This window comes from Leucoraja erinacea, chromosome 7 (assembly GCF_028641065.1).
Source record: "Leucoraja erinacea ecotype New England chromosome 7, Leri_hhj_1, whole genome shotgun sequence".
NCBI lineage: Eukaryota > Metazoa > Chordata > Chondrichthyes > Rajiformes > Rajidae > Leucoraja > Leucoraja erinaceus.
Window position 1 is genome coordinate 49,511,780 of NC_073383.1, and position 16,501 is coordinate 49,528,280.

At 42.1% G+C, this 16,501-nt stretch overlaps 2 protein-coding genes and 1 non-coding gene across 3 annotated transcripts in view; 1 reads left to right on the forward strand and 2 right to left on the reverse strand.

The window, feature by feature from the left end:
* Window positions 1-16,501, reverse strand: part of LOC129698985 (secreted phosphoprotein 24-like) — a 165,434-nt gene that overhangs the window by 80,737 nt on the left and 68,196 nt on the right. The gene's annotated exons all lie outside the window — the stretch shown is intronic.
* Window positions 4,407-4,479, reverse strand: trnak-uuu (transfer RNA lysine (anticodon UUU)). Its single transcript has one exon. It is a non-coding gene; the product is annotated as a tRNA-Lys (tRNA).
* LOC129698984 (secreted phosphoprotein 24-like) lies at window positions 5,310-12,038 on the forward strand. Its single transcript, XM_055638530.1, has 10 exons — window positions 5,310-5,870; window positions 6,026-6,129; window positions 7,056-7,184; window positions 7,386-7,517; window positions 7,633-7,677; window positions 8,600-8,644; window positions 9,008-9,052; window positions 10,130-10,174; window positions 10,585-10,629; window positions 11,753-12,038. Exons 1-10 carry the CDS (start codon window positions 5,819-5,821, stop codon window positions 11,837-11,839), a joined length of 729 nt encoding a protein of 242 aa, XP_055494505.1. The 5' UTR covers window positions 5,310-5,818; the 3' UTR covers window positions 11,840-12,038.

The following is a 16,501-nucleotide window of genomic DNA, read 5'->3' on the forward strand; positions in this document are numbered from 1 at the left end:
TTTGTGAGTAACCGGGAAAGTGTGATGTGTTGCAGATCGAATATAAGGGGAAAGTCTACAGTCGACGGCAAGACCCTGAACAGCATCTGGAGCACTGAAGTGTGTTGCTTCCGACAGGGAATCGGACCAATCATCTCTTTTTACGCGAGTGAAATTTTGGTATACTGCTCAGTACTACAGAACGAGCATTGATACCCACCCAGGAGGATTCCATTGTGAACCACACCAGCCTGTCCATCCTTAAGCAGATGAGGGCTTTTCTGGGCTTGGTTAATTTCTGCCGGCAGTGAATTCCCGATGTGGCATTATACACAAAATTACTGTTTCCCGTGCCTCTGCCAAGGCACCACAGCAATTCACTCTCTCATTTCAACAAGAAGAAGACTTTCGCAACTTAAAAGACAGCGCTAGCTACTGCACCAGTCACTGCAAGCCTTAGCCGTCCCTGCCCACCTGGCCATTATTAAGTACAATGCCCATATGAGTGGTCACGACATAGTCCAAAGGAATGCCCAATTACATTACTGCCCGCACGGCATCTTGCGAATTCTGCACAGTGGTCCCCACAGAACCAACAATTCTAGCAGACAGAAAGGCTCTACCAGACATGGGTGAGGTAAAGTTAATGCAGGGGGATGCCTCTGCCACGTAAAAAGATTATGGAAACGAGAAGGCTGCACCTTTGACTCTTTGACGGGCCCCTGGCTCACCCCTCTTGGACAAATTTGTGTACCTGATGTTTTTCTGCTCACTCTTTTATACTATATGTCTTCTCAACTGTGAGTGCCCTTAATGTGGTTTGAAAATGAAAATGTGGTTGCTTTGAAATGCTGCACTGCAAAAATGGTGGTTGTAGGTGGTGGTAACTGTTTTGAAATGCTGCACTGCAAAAATGGTGGTTGTTGGTTGTCGGCCCCTCAAGGTTCAGGGACCTATAAAAGACAGCCCCCACGAGGTCCTTTGTCAATCTTCTGGAAGAGCGTTTTGGACTGCGTGAGCTTTTGGTGTGTTTCTGCTTGCACAAGGCTGAAGGGCTTGACGAAGCAGATACATGGATCAGAGCTGCGATGGTTTAGGTATTGTATAGGGGAATTTATTGTGCAATCCAAAAATAAAGATTAGTTGTTCCAGTGCCTGAATCAGTGTTTTATTGACTGAACTAGACTGGGGGAGAAGCTTATAAGAGCTTATTTACAACATGTATAGGTAAAATGAAGGGGGCGGGAGCTGGTGGCCATTCAGCTGGTTTGGTGGACACTGGGGTACTGTGTTACATTATGGCTCTATCTTTTTGTCAATCATCGCTCTGATTTTTATTCTTAGATTCTCGCAACCATTGTGTACCTAACGAGGACTGTGAATGTTATCATGTAATGATAAAAAGGAGGGAATTACTTTTTCAAATAATTCTCAGTGGTTGCTACATATGCACTGTACAAAGCATTGTATCAGGATACATCATTTTGTTGACAGTGTCAATGCCGGTTATGCTGTTGCAATAAGAATTTAATTGTTCTTTTATCAGCACTTACGACAATTAAGCCCTATTGACTCTTGACTGTCTATCCAGGCAAAACATACCATACGTAAGTACAGGAGTAAATGAGTAGATGAGATGGCATGGTGGTGCAGTGGTAGTGTTGCTGCCTTACAGAGCCAGAGACCCGGGTTAGCTTCTCACTACGGGTACTGTCTGTACGGAGTTTGTACGTTTTCCCCATGACCTGCGCTGGTTTTCTCCAGGATATCCGGTTTCCTCCCTCATTCCAAAATTGTACAGGCAGTGAAGAAAGCTAATGGCATGTTGGCCTACATAACAAGAGGAATTGAGCATAGGAGCAAAGAGGTCTTTCTGCAGTTGTACATGGCCCTAGTGAGACCACATCTGGAGAATTGTGTCAGTTTTTGTCTCCAAATTTGAGGAAGGACATTCTTGCTATTGAGGGAGTGCAGCGTACGTTCTCGAGGTTAATTCCCGATGTGGCGGGACAGTCATACGTTGACAGAATGGAGAGACTGGGCTTGTATACACTGGAATTTGAAAGGATGTGAGGGGATCGTATTAAAACATATTAAATTATTAAAGGATTGGACACGCTAGAGGCAGGAAACATGTTCCCAATGTTGGGGGAGTCTAGAACCAGGGGCCATAGTTTAAGAATACGGGGTAGGCCATTTAGAACATAGATGAGGAAAAACTTTTTCATCCAGAGAGTTGTGAATCTGTGGAATTCTCTGCCTCAGAAGGCAGCTGAGGCCTATTCTTTGGATGCTTTCAAGAGAGAGTAAGATAGAGGTCTTAAAGATAGTGGAGTGAAGGGATATGGGGAGAAGACAGGAATGGGTACTGATTGTGGATGATCAGCCATGATTACAGTGAATGGCGGTGCTGGCTCGAAGGGCCAAATAGCCTACTTCATATATTGTCTATTGTCTATTGTAGGTTAATAGACTTGTTATAATTCTAAATTGTCCCTAATATGTGCATGATAGTGTTAGTGTGCTGGTCGGCGCATATTTGTTGGGCCGAAGCACCTGCTCCTATGCTGTATCTTTAAACAAAAAAAACTAAACAACTCCAGAGAAAGTGTGGGTTACAGAAAAACAAGCACCACAAGATAGATGGGAGGATCTGGAGTTCATCCCTAGCATAGGATAGGTATGTTCAAGAGTCAGATAATAATTGGGAAGAAGTAATTTCTGATGGTCTGTGCTTTCAAGCCTATGTATTGACTGCTAGATGGAGGCTGGGGGAAGAGGGAATGTGAGTTGGTTCTTGATTGTGTTGGCTGCTTTTCCCATCCAGTGAGAAATGTGGATCAAGTCAATAGAGCAATGGGGGATGGAGGCAAGTTTACCTGACAGATTGAGCTACGCTTAGCGCCGAGATGTCGACAATGTGATGCATTTTGATACGATGCATACTACGATGCATATGTAGAAATTATTAAATGTTAATTGAAATATGTCGAATGTCCTTACTCTTCTGAGGAAATATCTGAGGAAGGATGTGCTGGCATTGGGGAGGGGCCAGAGGTGGTTTATGACAATGATCCCAGGAATGATTGGCATATGATGAGTGTTGGACAGCAATGGGCCTGTAGTCGCTGGACTTTAGAAGGACTAAGGGGGACCTCATTGAAACTTACTGAATAGTGAAAGCCTGGAAGCAGTGGATGTGGAGAGGATCCACAGAATAAAAGTACAGTGCATAGCATTGGAAAAGGCAAGAGAAGCAATTTCTTTATTCAGAGGAAGGTGAATCAGTGGAATTCATTGCCACAGACAGCTATTGAGGACAAGCCAATGGATATTTTAAGGCAAAGATTGACAGCTTCTTGATTAGTAAGGGTGTCAAGGGTTATGGGGCGAAGGCAGGAGAATGGGATTAAGAGGGAAAGATAAATCAGCAATGATTGAAAGTGGGAGTAGACTTGATGGGCCAAATATCCTGATTAATTTAGAGATACAGCACGGAAACAGGCCCTTCGACCCACCGAGTCCATGCCATATAACCATATAACCATATAACAATTACAGCACGGAAACAGGCCATCTCGGCCCTACAAGTCCGTGCCGAACAATTTTTTTTTCCCCTTAGTCCCACCTGCCTGCACTCATACCATAACCCTCCATTCCCTTCTCATCCATATGCCTATCCAATTTATTTTTAAATGATACCAATGAACCTGCCTCCACCACTTCCACTGGGAGCTCATTCCACACCGCTACCACTCTCTGCGTAAAGAAGTTCCCCCTCATATTACCCCTAAACTTCTGTCCCTTAATTCTGAAGTCATGTCCTCTTGTTTGAATCTTCCCTATTCTCAAAGGGAAAAGTTTGTCCACATCAACTCTGTCTATCCCTCTCATCATTTTAAAGACCTCTATCAGGTCCCCCCTTAACCTTCTGCGCTCCAGAGAATAAAGACCTAACTTATTCAACCTATCTCTGTAACTTAGTTGTTGAAACCCAGGCAACATTCTAGTAAATCTCCTCTGTACTCTCTCTATTTTGTTGACATCCTTCCTATAATTGGGCAACCAAAATTGTACACCATACTCCAGATTTGGTCTCACCGATGCCTTGTACAATTTTAACATTACATCCCAGCTTCTATACTCAATGCTCTGATTTATAAAGGCTAGCATACCAAAAGCTTTCTTTACCACCCTATCTATATGAGATTCCACCTTCAAGGAACTATGCACGGTTATACCCAGATCCCTCTGTTCAACTGTATTCTTCAATTCCCTACTATTTACCATGTACGTCTTATTTTGATTTGTCCTGCCAAGGTGTAGCACCTCACATTTATCAGCATTAAACTCCATCTGCCATCTTTCAGCCCATTTTTCCAAATGGCCTAAATCACTCTGTAGACTTTGGAAAATAAAAAACTGAACGCCCGAACAGGGACTTGAACCCTGGACCCTCAGATTAAAAGTCTGATGCTCTACCGACTGAGCTATCCGGGCTTGATGCCGACCAGCTATCCCTGCACATTAACACTACCCTAGTACTAGGGACAATTTACACATACATCAAGCCAATTAACCTAAACCTGTATGTCTTTTGAGTGCGGGAGGAAATCAAAGATCTTGAAGAAAATTCATGCAGTCACGGGGAAAACGTACAAACTCCATACTGACAGCACCTGTAGTCAGGATCAAACCCGGGTCTCCGCTGGTTCAGGTGCTGTAAGGCAGCAACTCTACCGCTGCCCCACCGTGCCACCCATAATCTACTCCTATAACGTATGAACCCATGGAGGTATTGGTGTGCTTTGCTGTCCTTAGCTTCAATGTGGTTGGCCCAGAACAAATTGTTGGTGATAGATATACCTAGGAATTTGAACCCCTTGATCATCTCCATTTCAGCACCAATGACGTAGACTGTGGTGGGTACTCCATCTCGTCTTCAGAAGTCAGTGACCAGCTCCTTTGGTTTGTTGACATTGCTCATGTTTCCTGCAGCAGTATTCTGGAAATTCCAGGTCATTCCTAGGGTATAGGCAGTACTGCAAATAAATAATCCCAAAATGTATATATTTGCAAAGCGGCTTTGTGCAAACCTGAGTTGATTCTTCCTTTACTATTTCATATTCTGAGGCATAAATCTTGATTTCAAATGTTCCCACCTAATCTAAACATGATGACGATTCTTGGAGTAAGCTCTGCCCATAATCACAGCTCACATTTCATCTGGTTCCGGTGACCAAGAGTAACAAGTTGAGCAAACATGAGTCAGTGTTTGAATGTGGTTGAGGTGCAGGATAGTTCCCCCCAGTGTGTAGGAATTGTGTAAGAAGGTTGTTCTAACATAGAATCAGTGTGGACGGATGATCGATGGTCGGTGTGGACTCAGTGGGCCGAATGGCCTGTTTGCCTGCTGCATCTCTAAAAACAAACAACAAAATGAGACTCTGAGCAGGGAGCGGCCGGGATGGCTGGCTTCCACTCACTGGCAATTTACACGACCCAGGCATTACACCGAATAATTTCATCATCTGACCAAGCACTTACAACTATCTTATTATTAACTCATCTTCCAAGGAATAAGATCTGATCTCAGCCGTTTCCCACCAAACCTAAACACGATGCTGACGCGGGGAGGAAGCTCTGTCCATACTAGTAGCCCACCTTTCATCTGATTCCGGTGCCCACGACCAACACGTTGAGCAAACATGAGTCAGTGTTTGAATGTGGTTGAGGAGCAGTGTATAAAGACCGAAGGCAGCGAGGTGAAGGCAGATTAAGAGAGAGAAGCAGCAACTTTACTCTGAGAACCCAGCTAGCTGATCCCACACGAGACAGAATGAAATCCTTCCTCCTCGCCATCGCTGCCGTGCAGATCCTCCACTGCTCAGGTAGGTACTGGGGAGAGGGAGGGCCTCAGAGAGCAATGTTACTGGTAATGAGCTTCAGTTAGCTATGATTCAACAAATGTAAAAACACTTCACTGTTTGCTGAAATGTCTTGTACAACTTTTCTACAAACTTGTACTACAAATGTCTCTCTGCAGGACTGCCAAGCACCAAGGATGCTCTGAGAGCTTCAGTTGTAAAGTTGAATGAAATCACCGAGATCACCAACCTGTGTGCGATCACTAGGAGAGGTGTAACAACTGTAAGTGTAACTATAAATTATAGGGGAGAATCAGTCGAAAAGTTCCAGGGAGAAGGGCGTTGGAGGGCGTTGGAGGGTGTAGAGGGCGTGGGAGAGCTTTAGAGTGTGTTAGAGGGTGGTAGAGGGCGTCAGATGCGTTGGAGGCCGTTGGAGGACGTTCCAGGGCGTTAGAGGGCGAAAATAGGACCGATGGGATTGTTCTACTGGGTGCTAGTATAGACCTGATGGGTTGAATAGCCTCACCCTGTCTAATTAGAAGTATGAGATAATGTGTCCGCTTAGATAAGGTTTAAGCATAAGTGTTTAATTACTAAACATGAGCTCAGTATTATATCACACAGTTTTAAATGAATATCAGATTGAGAATTAAAATCCCAAAACTATACATGAATCTTGAATCTCAGACTAAACTATTGATTTGGAATTAAGGTTGGAATTTTACTTTTGGGTTAATTAAATTTCTTGCTCATTACGATTGTTGACTCTGGCACCGCCAATGTCGTCATCTGCTGAAAATAGACCTGGGGTGATCTAAGCTTCATCAGATAATTGTAAGAACAGCAGATATACGGTATAAGAATGGTGGCGTAACGGTAGAGTTGCTGCCTTACAGCGCTTGCAGCACCATGGTCTTGGGTTCGATCCTGACTATGGGTGCTGTCTGTATGGAGTTTGTACATTCGCCCCATGGCCGCGTTGGTTTTATCCAAGTTCTTCGGTTTCCACACTCCAAAGGCGTACGCATATGTAGGTATATTGGCTTGGTAAATGTAAAAATTGTCCCTACTGTGTGTAGGATAGTGTTAATATGTGGGGATCACTGATCGGTGCAGACCTGTGGGCCGAAGGGCCTGTTTTCATGCTGTATCTCTAAATTAACCTAAACTAAATGATAATACATCAATAAACTATTTTCTATTCATCAGACCTATCGCACGGGTAAGCTGTCATACAACGTGGATTTAACATTCTCCGTAAAAGAAACCGTCTGCTCCAAGAATTCTGGACAGGAATTTGATGATCCCATTTGCACCTTCCGCCCTAAGAACATTGCTGTGAGTCTAGAATTATATTGCAAACTAGTTGAATCTTTGTGTGTCATGAGGTATAATTGTAGATTATATAATAGAATTGACCATTCATACTGAGTTATATCAAACCAAAGCCTGTATATTGAGCTATATTTTAATCACTTTGATTCAGAGTTGAGTTTGGATTTGACAATAATTTCCCTGCATTATGCTTTATTTTCACAGGAGAAAGGGTTTTGCAAAAGCCGCGTGGAATATTTTGCTGATAAGGTGGCTGACGTAGATGTGGAGTGTGAAGGTCTGAAGACCATTGACAGTGAGAGTGACTCAACAGAGTCCAATGAAACCAGTATTGAGGTAACTGCACAGTTATACACTTCAGGGCAGTGGGATTTCTAGAACATGAGATCATTTAAAAAGCATTTAATTGGTGCCCTGTTATAAAGATCTAAATGCAAATTTCTTCACACAGGCTCAAAGCAAAACAAATGAGACATCACTAGAGGAAACCACAAGTGTGAGTATTAACTAATATTTTGCCAGATGATTGCATCTTGAGCTCAATTATTAGTAATGAAACGGCAGCTACTCCATTCAGAATATGATTGAGGAAGATTGTTCCCGATGTTAGGGAAGTCCAGGACAAGGGGTCACAGCTTAAGGATAAAGGGGAAATCCTTTAAAACCGAGATGAGAAGAACTTTTTTCACACAGAGAGTGGTGAATCTCTGGAACTCTCTGTCACAGAGGGTAGTTGAGGCCAGTTCATTGGCTATATTTAAGAGGGAGTTAGATGTGGCCCTTGTGGCTAAGGGGATCAGGGGGTATGGAGAGAAGGCAGGTACGGGATACTGAGTTGGATGATCAGCCATGATCATATTGAATGGCGGTGCAGGCTCGAAGGGCCGAATGGCCTAGTCCTGCACCTAATTTCTATGTTTCTATGTTTCTAATAGTGAGTGAGAAAGTGTGTTGAACAGTCTGATGTGGAGGGAGGGGGTTCTGATAATTGATTTCTGTGTATAATGGGTCTGGCCTCCACTGAAGCTGAACTTATCATCAACAAGACAATATTACAGGAGCAGTGTCTTGGAGGCTGACACCAAAAGTAGTCACTGAGTACAAAATCCTTCCTGGCGGGAAACCAGAGCTTCATTCAAGCAGATGGCAATTGATGCCTGTGTTACCTGTCTGAGTCAATATTAATTGACTCAGCACAGCCACTTTACCAGGCATTTAATTGAATTCTGGGGCACGGTAGAGAGTGAGACTTTGAGTTGAGCGTCCTCAGCCCAAAACTACTTAATTGAACCAACACCTGGGAATGTAGGATTGATAATTCAATATTCTAGTCTACCATTTTGAGGGAATCTATTAATGCTTGTTACTAACCAAATCCATCCAATGCTTATTTCCTAAATGTTTATGCTTTTATACAGGTGGAAAGCAAGTCAGAAGAAACTTCACTGGAAGAATCTTCAAATGTAAGTTTAATTTGTGAATTGCATAATTACAGCAGCAGTGTCTCCCAGGCTGACGGCAACAGTAGTCACTGAGTACAAATCCTTCCTGGAGGGAAACCAGAGCTTAAACATAGAAACATGGAAATTAGGTGCAGGAGTAGGCCATTCGGCCCTTTGAGCCTGCACCGCCATTCAATATGATCATGGCTGATCATCCAACTCAGTTTAATTTAATCAGATGGCAATTGATACCTGTGTTACCTGTCGCAGGAATATCGATTGAATTCAATATTCTAGTCTACCATTTGGAGTGAATCTAGTAATGCTTGTTACTTACCAAATCCATCCTCTGCATATTTCCTAAATGTTAATGCTTTCATACAGGTGGAAAGCAAGTCAGAAGAAACTTCACTGGAAGATTCTTCAAATGTAAGTTTAATTTGTGAATTGTTATCTCTTGATTCTCAACTATGTTGTGGTGTAGAATGTAGACTGATCTGTCAGAATGGGGTGGAAGGATTTACCTCATAATATGTCTGTTCCAAACAGTGGATAATGAGTCATCCTTGAATATTATCTTCACCTCAGCACCACGGTACTCGACTGACACTGCAACCCTTGATTCCGCGAACAGCCAAAATCCTATAATTTCTGTTCTGACTGAACTCAGTGATTGAGATTCCACAACTCTCTGGGGTCAAGAGTTCCAAAGTCCACCTCCCAGTGAAGAGGTACTTCCTCAGATAAATTCCAATTGATCTATTCTTTATATTGTGACTCGAGCTTTAAACTCCTGAGAGAGAGAGAGAGAGAGAGGAAACATCCCCCATCTCACTCCTACCACACATTCCCATAATTATGGCAACCACCTAATTTCTCCCACCTGTAAAGGTTTAAGCCTACTCACTCTCATTATGCAGCAGATTCACCATCCCAGGAACCAGCCTGGTGAACCTTTGCTGCACACTCTACCTCAAGCAAATCCTCCGTTAGGTAAGGAGAAAAAAAATGTCTACAATACTCACAAAGGCTCCATGTCGTAGCAGTACTCTTATTCTCAAGTCCTATATCAACTGCCGTCCCAATAGCCGACTGCACTTGCAACAAACCACATTTCTGAAATGACCAGAAAGCTTACAATGGTTCCTTTAGAATTCAATATTTAATAGTGGTGCATGCTGGAATTTTTTCAATTAAAGATACAGACTAGTTTATTGTCATACTCACCAGGATGCAATGAAATTCCTTGTTCAGATGGAGACAGTAATGGTAAATACACCATTAAACAAAAACCAAGACTGTAGTACAATTGAAAGCAGTGCAAAAAACTTAGCATACGATAACAGATTAACTGAATTGGGTAGTGTTAAGATCAAGGCTACGTGGCAGCAATTTCAGGAAATGAGTGAGAAAGCCGTGATTGTTTCAGAAGTTTGATGACTATTATATTTTCAAAATTACTAATTAGTGTCCTGTACTAAATAGATAAATATTATTTCCAAACAGGAAAAATCCAAATCAACAGAGACATCGCTAGAAGATCCAGACAATGTGAGTACAATTAGAAAGGTTTTGAAATGATCTTTCTGATATTATTTAATATCTTGGGTTGAACTATGTTACAATACAGAGAGAAAGACAGCCATTTATTGTAGCTCAATGCACTTTAAAAAGGATTCTGCTGACTGGTTCCTGTGGGCAAGTTGGGCTGAGGGGGAATTGTTGAGTTGGCTCCGCTGACCCCACTCCTCATGTTATACAGGCTTCATTGACCATTGTTAAGCAGAACGAATGCAAATTTTTTGTGAGGCCTCTTCCACTCTAATACAGATTCTCGAATCCTGATTAGCCCTGATATAAATAGGATCATTTATAATTCATTCATTAATGGGTATGTTCAGTAGTTATTTAACAGTCTTTATTATTTAATACTGAATATATAAATATTAATATTTTCACAGGTAAAAGACAAGTCAAAAGAGTCATCAATTGAGGAGTCTTCCAATGTAAGTATCATCAGGGAATCCATATCTATTGTTGAGATGAAGAAGTTTGGCCAGGTTTCTGTTTATTTAATGACGACCCATAATCATTAGAAAGATGGGGAGGGAATATTGTTGTGTAAATACTTTTGGATGTTCTGAGGCTGAGGTTTGCTAACTTCACCATAAAGGACCTGTCCCACTTGGGCAACCGAATCTGTGAGTTCTGCCGAGTTTGCCCGCGACTCATACTCGCAGCATGGTCGACACGAGGTCTTAGGAGGTCTTTGTAACTCTCCTTCATGCTCGAAGTGGTCTCCGCGTACTGGAGACCTCAGCTAGGTCGCGACATTTTTTTCAATATGTTAAAAAAATGCCCGCGAGTTAAAAAAGATCGTCATGGAAAAAATCTATACTTTTTTTTACTCGTAGCTTTAGTCGTAGGTGGTCATAATAGGTCGTAGTAGGTCGCCATGTTAGTGGTAGGTAATCGAAGGTAGTCGTAGATAGTCTTCATCATAGTCAAAGGGAGGTTGAAGGGAGGTCTTCACTCTCCACAATTCGGTGTCCAATTTTCCCGAAGATTGTCGTAGCTAGTCAAAGCTAGTCTTTAACATAGTCGAAGGAGGTCGAAGGAGGTCTTCTACATAGTCGAAGGAGGTCTTCAACATGTCATCTTTTAAAACTCTTCTAAACTCGCCAATTAGATCCCATAAGAGGGACAACCCCTTAAGTGTAAGTTTGGTCTTCACAGAATTTAGAACTAGAATTTGAAAATACATTCTCCTTGAGGACAATCCTGGTGTGTGGACATATAACCACCAACTTCATTAGGGGAGCATCCCAGAGATTGTCAAGATTTAACAGATTTCAATTTCCTGTTGTGGGAGAGTGCGAGTGGGATGCAGGAGGAGGTCAGCACAGCCGTGACCAACTGATGATGAAATCACTTCTATTACATTAATAATTTATCTCAATGCCCCAGTATATCAATATTTTAATGCAACTCTGCTTGTAATGTGTTTACTATGCAGTTACAGCACTTACAATTCAGAGTGGATTCAGTTATCCATTTATAAACTAAAACTATTTAAACTTTGTGTATGGACATTATTCTAAAATTGTAATTATTTATCTTGTCAAACAGATGAAAAGCAAGTCAACAGAATTATCTCAGGAGGAGTCTTCAAACGAGGGAATGAGGTCTCAAAAGGAAGACACTAACCATGAATGAAACTCCTGAGAACCTGAACTCAGTGTGAACACAAGAAGACCTCATTCAGAATAAACAAGATATTGTCACCTGTACTGTACTTGCCCATATACAAGGACAGGGGCCTGGAGCTCCTGACTGTACATACCACTGTAACTGGGAGATTCTACTGTTTGTAAATATTCTATTCTGTGCTGTATATTATTGTGTAATATGTTATGGATCTAAATAAAATTATTAATAAATATTCATGGATTTGCTTCCAGAAGTTGTTTTGCATGTCACTTATCTACTGAGGTTCATCCAGTCATTGTGCTCGTGTCAGCCGGTCCCTCACTGATGATGCAGCTCCTTTGTCCAGTGGGACAGTAGGAGATTTGCAAAGGTTACTGGGGAGGCTTTAAACTAGAATGGTTGGGGGGAGGGACTCAAATAGAGAAATCTAGTAGACAGTGTGTGAGGCAGGAGGCAGAGAAGGGAAGCACTCAGGCCCAACATGTAGGGGGGAAAGAAGAAAAACACAATGAACAGAGAATAAGAGGTGGGGGGTTTCTCAAATGTGTGAGCAGAGAGACAGAGGGGTGTAAAATGAGGGTAGAAGCAATAGGTAGCAAGGTGAAAAGTAGAAGTGGCAGGCAGACAAATCCAGGGCAAAAATATGTGACTTCAATCTACATATAGATTGGGTGAATCAAATTGACAGGGGTGCTGAGGAAGTGGATTTCTTGGAATGTATGCGGGATAGTTTTATAAACCAACGAGGAACCAACGAGAGAACAGGCTATTCTAGACTGGGTATTGAGTAATGAGGAAGGGTTAGTTAGCAGTCTTGTTGTGTGTGGCCCCTTGGGCAAGAGTGATCATAATATGGTTGAGTTCTTCATTAGGATCGAGAGTGACATTGTTAATTCAGAAACAAGGGTCCTGAACTTAAAGAAAGGTAACTTTGAGGGTGTGAGACGTGAATTGGCCAAGATAGACTACCAATTGATTCTTAAAGGGTTGACAGTGGATATGCAATGGAAAGCATTTAAAGAATGCATGGATGAACTACAAAAATTGTTTATCCCAGTTTGGCAAAAGAATAAATCAGGGAAGGTATTGCATCCGTGGATAACAAGGGAAATCAGGGATAGTATCAAAACAAAAGATGAAGCATACATATTAGCCAGAAAAAGCAGCCTACCAGTGAACTGGGAGAAATTCAGAGTCCAGCAGAGGAGGACAAAGGGCTTAATTAGGAAAGAAAAAATAGATTATGAAAGAAACATAAAAACTGACTGCAAAAGTTTTTATAGATATGTGAAGAGAAAAAGATTAGTTAAAACAAATGTAGGTCCCTTGCAGTGAGAAACAGGTGAATTGATCATGGGGAACAAGGACATGGCAGACCAATTGAATAACTACTTTGGTTCTGTCTTCACTAAGGACGACATAAATAATCTGCCGGAAATAGTAGGGGACATGAGATGGAGAAACTGAGTGAAATCCAGGTTAGCCGGGAAGTGGTGTCAGGTAAATTGAATGGATTAAAGGCCGATAAATCCCCAGGGTCAGATTGGCTGCATCCCAGAGTACTTAAGGAAGTAGCCACAGAAATAGTGGATGGATTAGTGATAATTTTTCAAAAGTCTTTAGATTCTGGAGTAGTTCCTGAGGATTGGAGGGTAGCTAATGTAAGCCACTTTTTAAAAAGGGAGGGAGAGAGAAAAAGGGGAATTACAGACCAGTTAGTCTAACATCGGTAGAGGGGAAACTGCTAGTCAGTTATTAAAGATGGGATAGCAGCACATTTGGAAAGTGGTGAAATCATTGGACAAAGTCAGCATGGATCTACGAAAGGTAATCATGTCTGACGAATCTTATAGAATTTTTCGAGGATGTAATTAGTAGAGTGGATAAGGAAGCACCAGTGGATGTGTTATATCTGGACTTTCAGAAGGCTTTCGACAAAGTCCCACATAAGAGATTAGTATACAAACTTAAAGCACACGGTATTGGGGTTTCAGTATCGATGTGGATAGAGAAGTGGCTGGCAGACAGGAAGCAAAGAGTAGGAGTAAACGGGTCCTTTTCAGAATGGCAGGCAGTGACTAGTGGGGTACGCAAGGCTCAGTGCTGGGACCCCAGCTATTTACAATATATATTAATGATTTGGACGAGGGAATTGAATGCAACATCTCCAAGTTTGCGGATGACATGAAGCTGGGAGGCAGTCTGAGCTGTGAGAAGGATGCTAGGAGGCTGCAAGGTGACTTGGATAGGCTGGGTGAGTGGGCAAATGCATGGCAGATGCAGTATAATGTGGATACATGTGAGGTTATCCACTTTGGTGGCAAAAACAGGAAAGTAGACTGTTATTGAATGATGGCCGATTAGGAAATGGTGAGATGCAACGAGATCTGAGTGTCATGGTAAACTAGTCATTGAAAGTAGGCATGCAGGTGCAGCAGGCAGTGAAGAAAGCGAATGGTATGTTAGCATTCATAGCAAAAGGATATGAGTATAGGAGCAGGGAGGTTCTACTGCAGTTGTACTGGGTGAGACCACACTTGGAGTATTGCGTACAGTTTTGGTCTCCAAATCTGAGGAAAGACATTCTTGCCATGGAGGGAATACAGAGAAGGTTCACCAGACTGATTCCTGGGATGTCAGGACTTTCATATGAAGAAAGACTGCATAGACTCGGCTTGTACTCGCTAGAATTTAGAAGATTGAGGGGGGATCTTATAGAAACTTACAAAATTCTTCAGTGGTTGGACAGACTAGATGCAGGAAGATTGTTCCCGATGTTGGTGAAGTCCAGAACAAGGGGTCACAGTTTAAGGATAAGGGAGAAATCTTTTAGGACCGAGATCAGAATTTTTTTGTTTCACACAGAGAGTGGTGAATCTCTGGAATTCTCTGCCACAGAAGGTAGTTGAAGCCATTTAATTGGCTATATTTAAGAGGGAGTTAGATGTGGCCCTTGTGGCTAAAGGGATCAGGGGGTATGGAGAGAAGGCAGGAACAGGATACTGAGTTGGATGATCAGCCATGATCATATTGAATGGCAGTGCAGGCTTGAAGGGCCGAATGGCCTACTCCTGCACCTATTTTCTATGTGTCTATGACCTCCTGATGTGAGACCTTCTCTGACTGGCGAATGTACTGATGTGTTGGACCATTAGTTGCTCCATATTAACATCAGGCACTGCAAATTAGAAGCTGATTTCATTTGCAGCAAGATTGAAGTCTTTGGGTAGTTTGATATTCATGTCTGACGTTAGCTTTTTATTTTTGTTTAAGTCTCCAAGAATTACATTTTAAATGGATTAGATTTTGGGGGCAAATAGATGGTTTGGGTGTAATTTGGGATTTAGATATTCTTGAAATTATGTTTACTTCTGCAGCTTGAATATTTTCTCTCTTGTTCAGTGGGTAAATACTTCACCAGTGTACAATAATGCAGCAGGTAGAGCGGCTGCTTCAAAGTTCCAGTGATCTGAGATCAATCTTGTCTTCTGGTGCTGTCTGTGTGGAGTTTGCGTGCTCTCCCTGTGACTGCTCGCGGTTCCCCTGGGTGCTCCAGTTTCCTCACACCTCCCTCAGATGTGCAGGTCGTTGGGTTAATTGCCCGCTGTAAATTGCCTCCGGTATTTAGTTGGATGGTAGAATTGTTTTAAACATTTTGGAAGTTAATTAAAAATATTAACAAAATGCAAACAGACAAACTAAATAAACCAGTGCTTACCATTCAGCTGAGTGGTGAACGGGGCAGTTCTTTCAGAGATGATTCATGCTGGCATATCTCCACCAACCCACTCCTAAATCCCACATTTCATCCTGTGGGCCCCATTACATTCCTGTTGCTGGGATTGTGGACTTTGAACAATTTGCAGGGACAGTTCAAGCTCAAGTCTTCACCTCATCCATCAATGGAATAAGCCAAAGGATACCTTCCTTATGCTGAAAGTACGCTTTTGATTTCTTGGCGAACATGCATTGCTGTGCCATGCATTTCATCAGAAACTGTGAGTTATCCAATTCCAATAGTTTCTGTTGAGGATGCAAGTTATGATTTGCAGTGAACGTCAACAAGATCCCAGTGATAGCAACCGCACACACATTCAGAAATACATTTACACCACTCTCTCAAGTCATTTCAACTCCCAGGTTCAGCAGTGTTGCTCAGGTCACACTTTACAATCCACTTGAAATAAATTCATAGGGAAGTGCAGGAAAGTGTTCTGAGGAATAAGAAAAGCAAGTAATATCTGTAATTGTGTCTAAGCAATGTAAACAGTGTTGATTGACAGTCAACGGAAAGGTGGGGGAAGAGGCAGAGTTCAAGACAATTAGACTCATTTCCACAGGGACGAAGCAAAAGCCGAGAAATTGTATTGAACATGGATCCGTATAAATTTTGGTGTAATCATGCTCGATCAATTTTCAATGGTCAATGGCTCCATATTGTCATATTCTGCATACAATTCAGTAAGCTACTGCCATAGCTGAACATAATCACCGATTAATACAAGGAGCATACATATATTCTTTACTCAGAGGGTGGTAGCGGTGTGGAATGAGCTTCCAGTGGAAGTGGTGGAGGCAGGTTCGTTTGTATCATTTAAAAATAAATTGGATAGGCATATGGATGAGAAGGGAATGGAGGGTTATAGTAGGAGTGCAGGCAGGTGGGAC

Bases quoted from the DNA above. Each gene is read 5' to 3' on its own strand.
- LOC129698984 (XM_055638530.1), top strand. From the start codon at position 5,819: ATGAAATCCTTCCTCCTCGCCATCGCTGCCGTGCAGATCCTCCACTGC. The intron at 7,518-7,632 runs GTAACTGCACAG...TTCTTCACACAG, and splicing joins CCAATGAAACCAGTATTGAG to GCTCAAAGCAAAACAAATGA. The intron at 10,175-10,584 runs GTGAGTACAATT...ATATTTTCACAG, and splicing joins CGCTAGAAGATCCAGACAAT to GTAAAAGACAAGTCAAAAGA.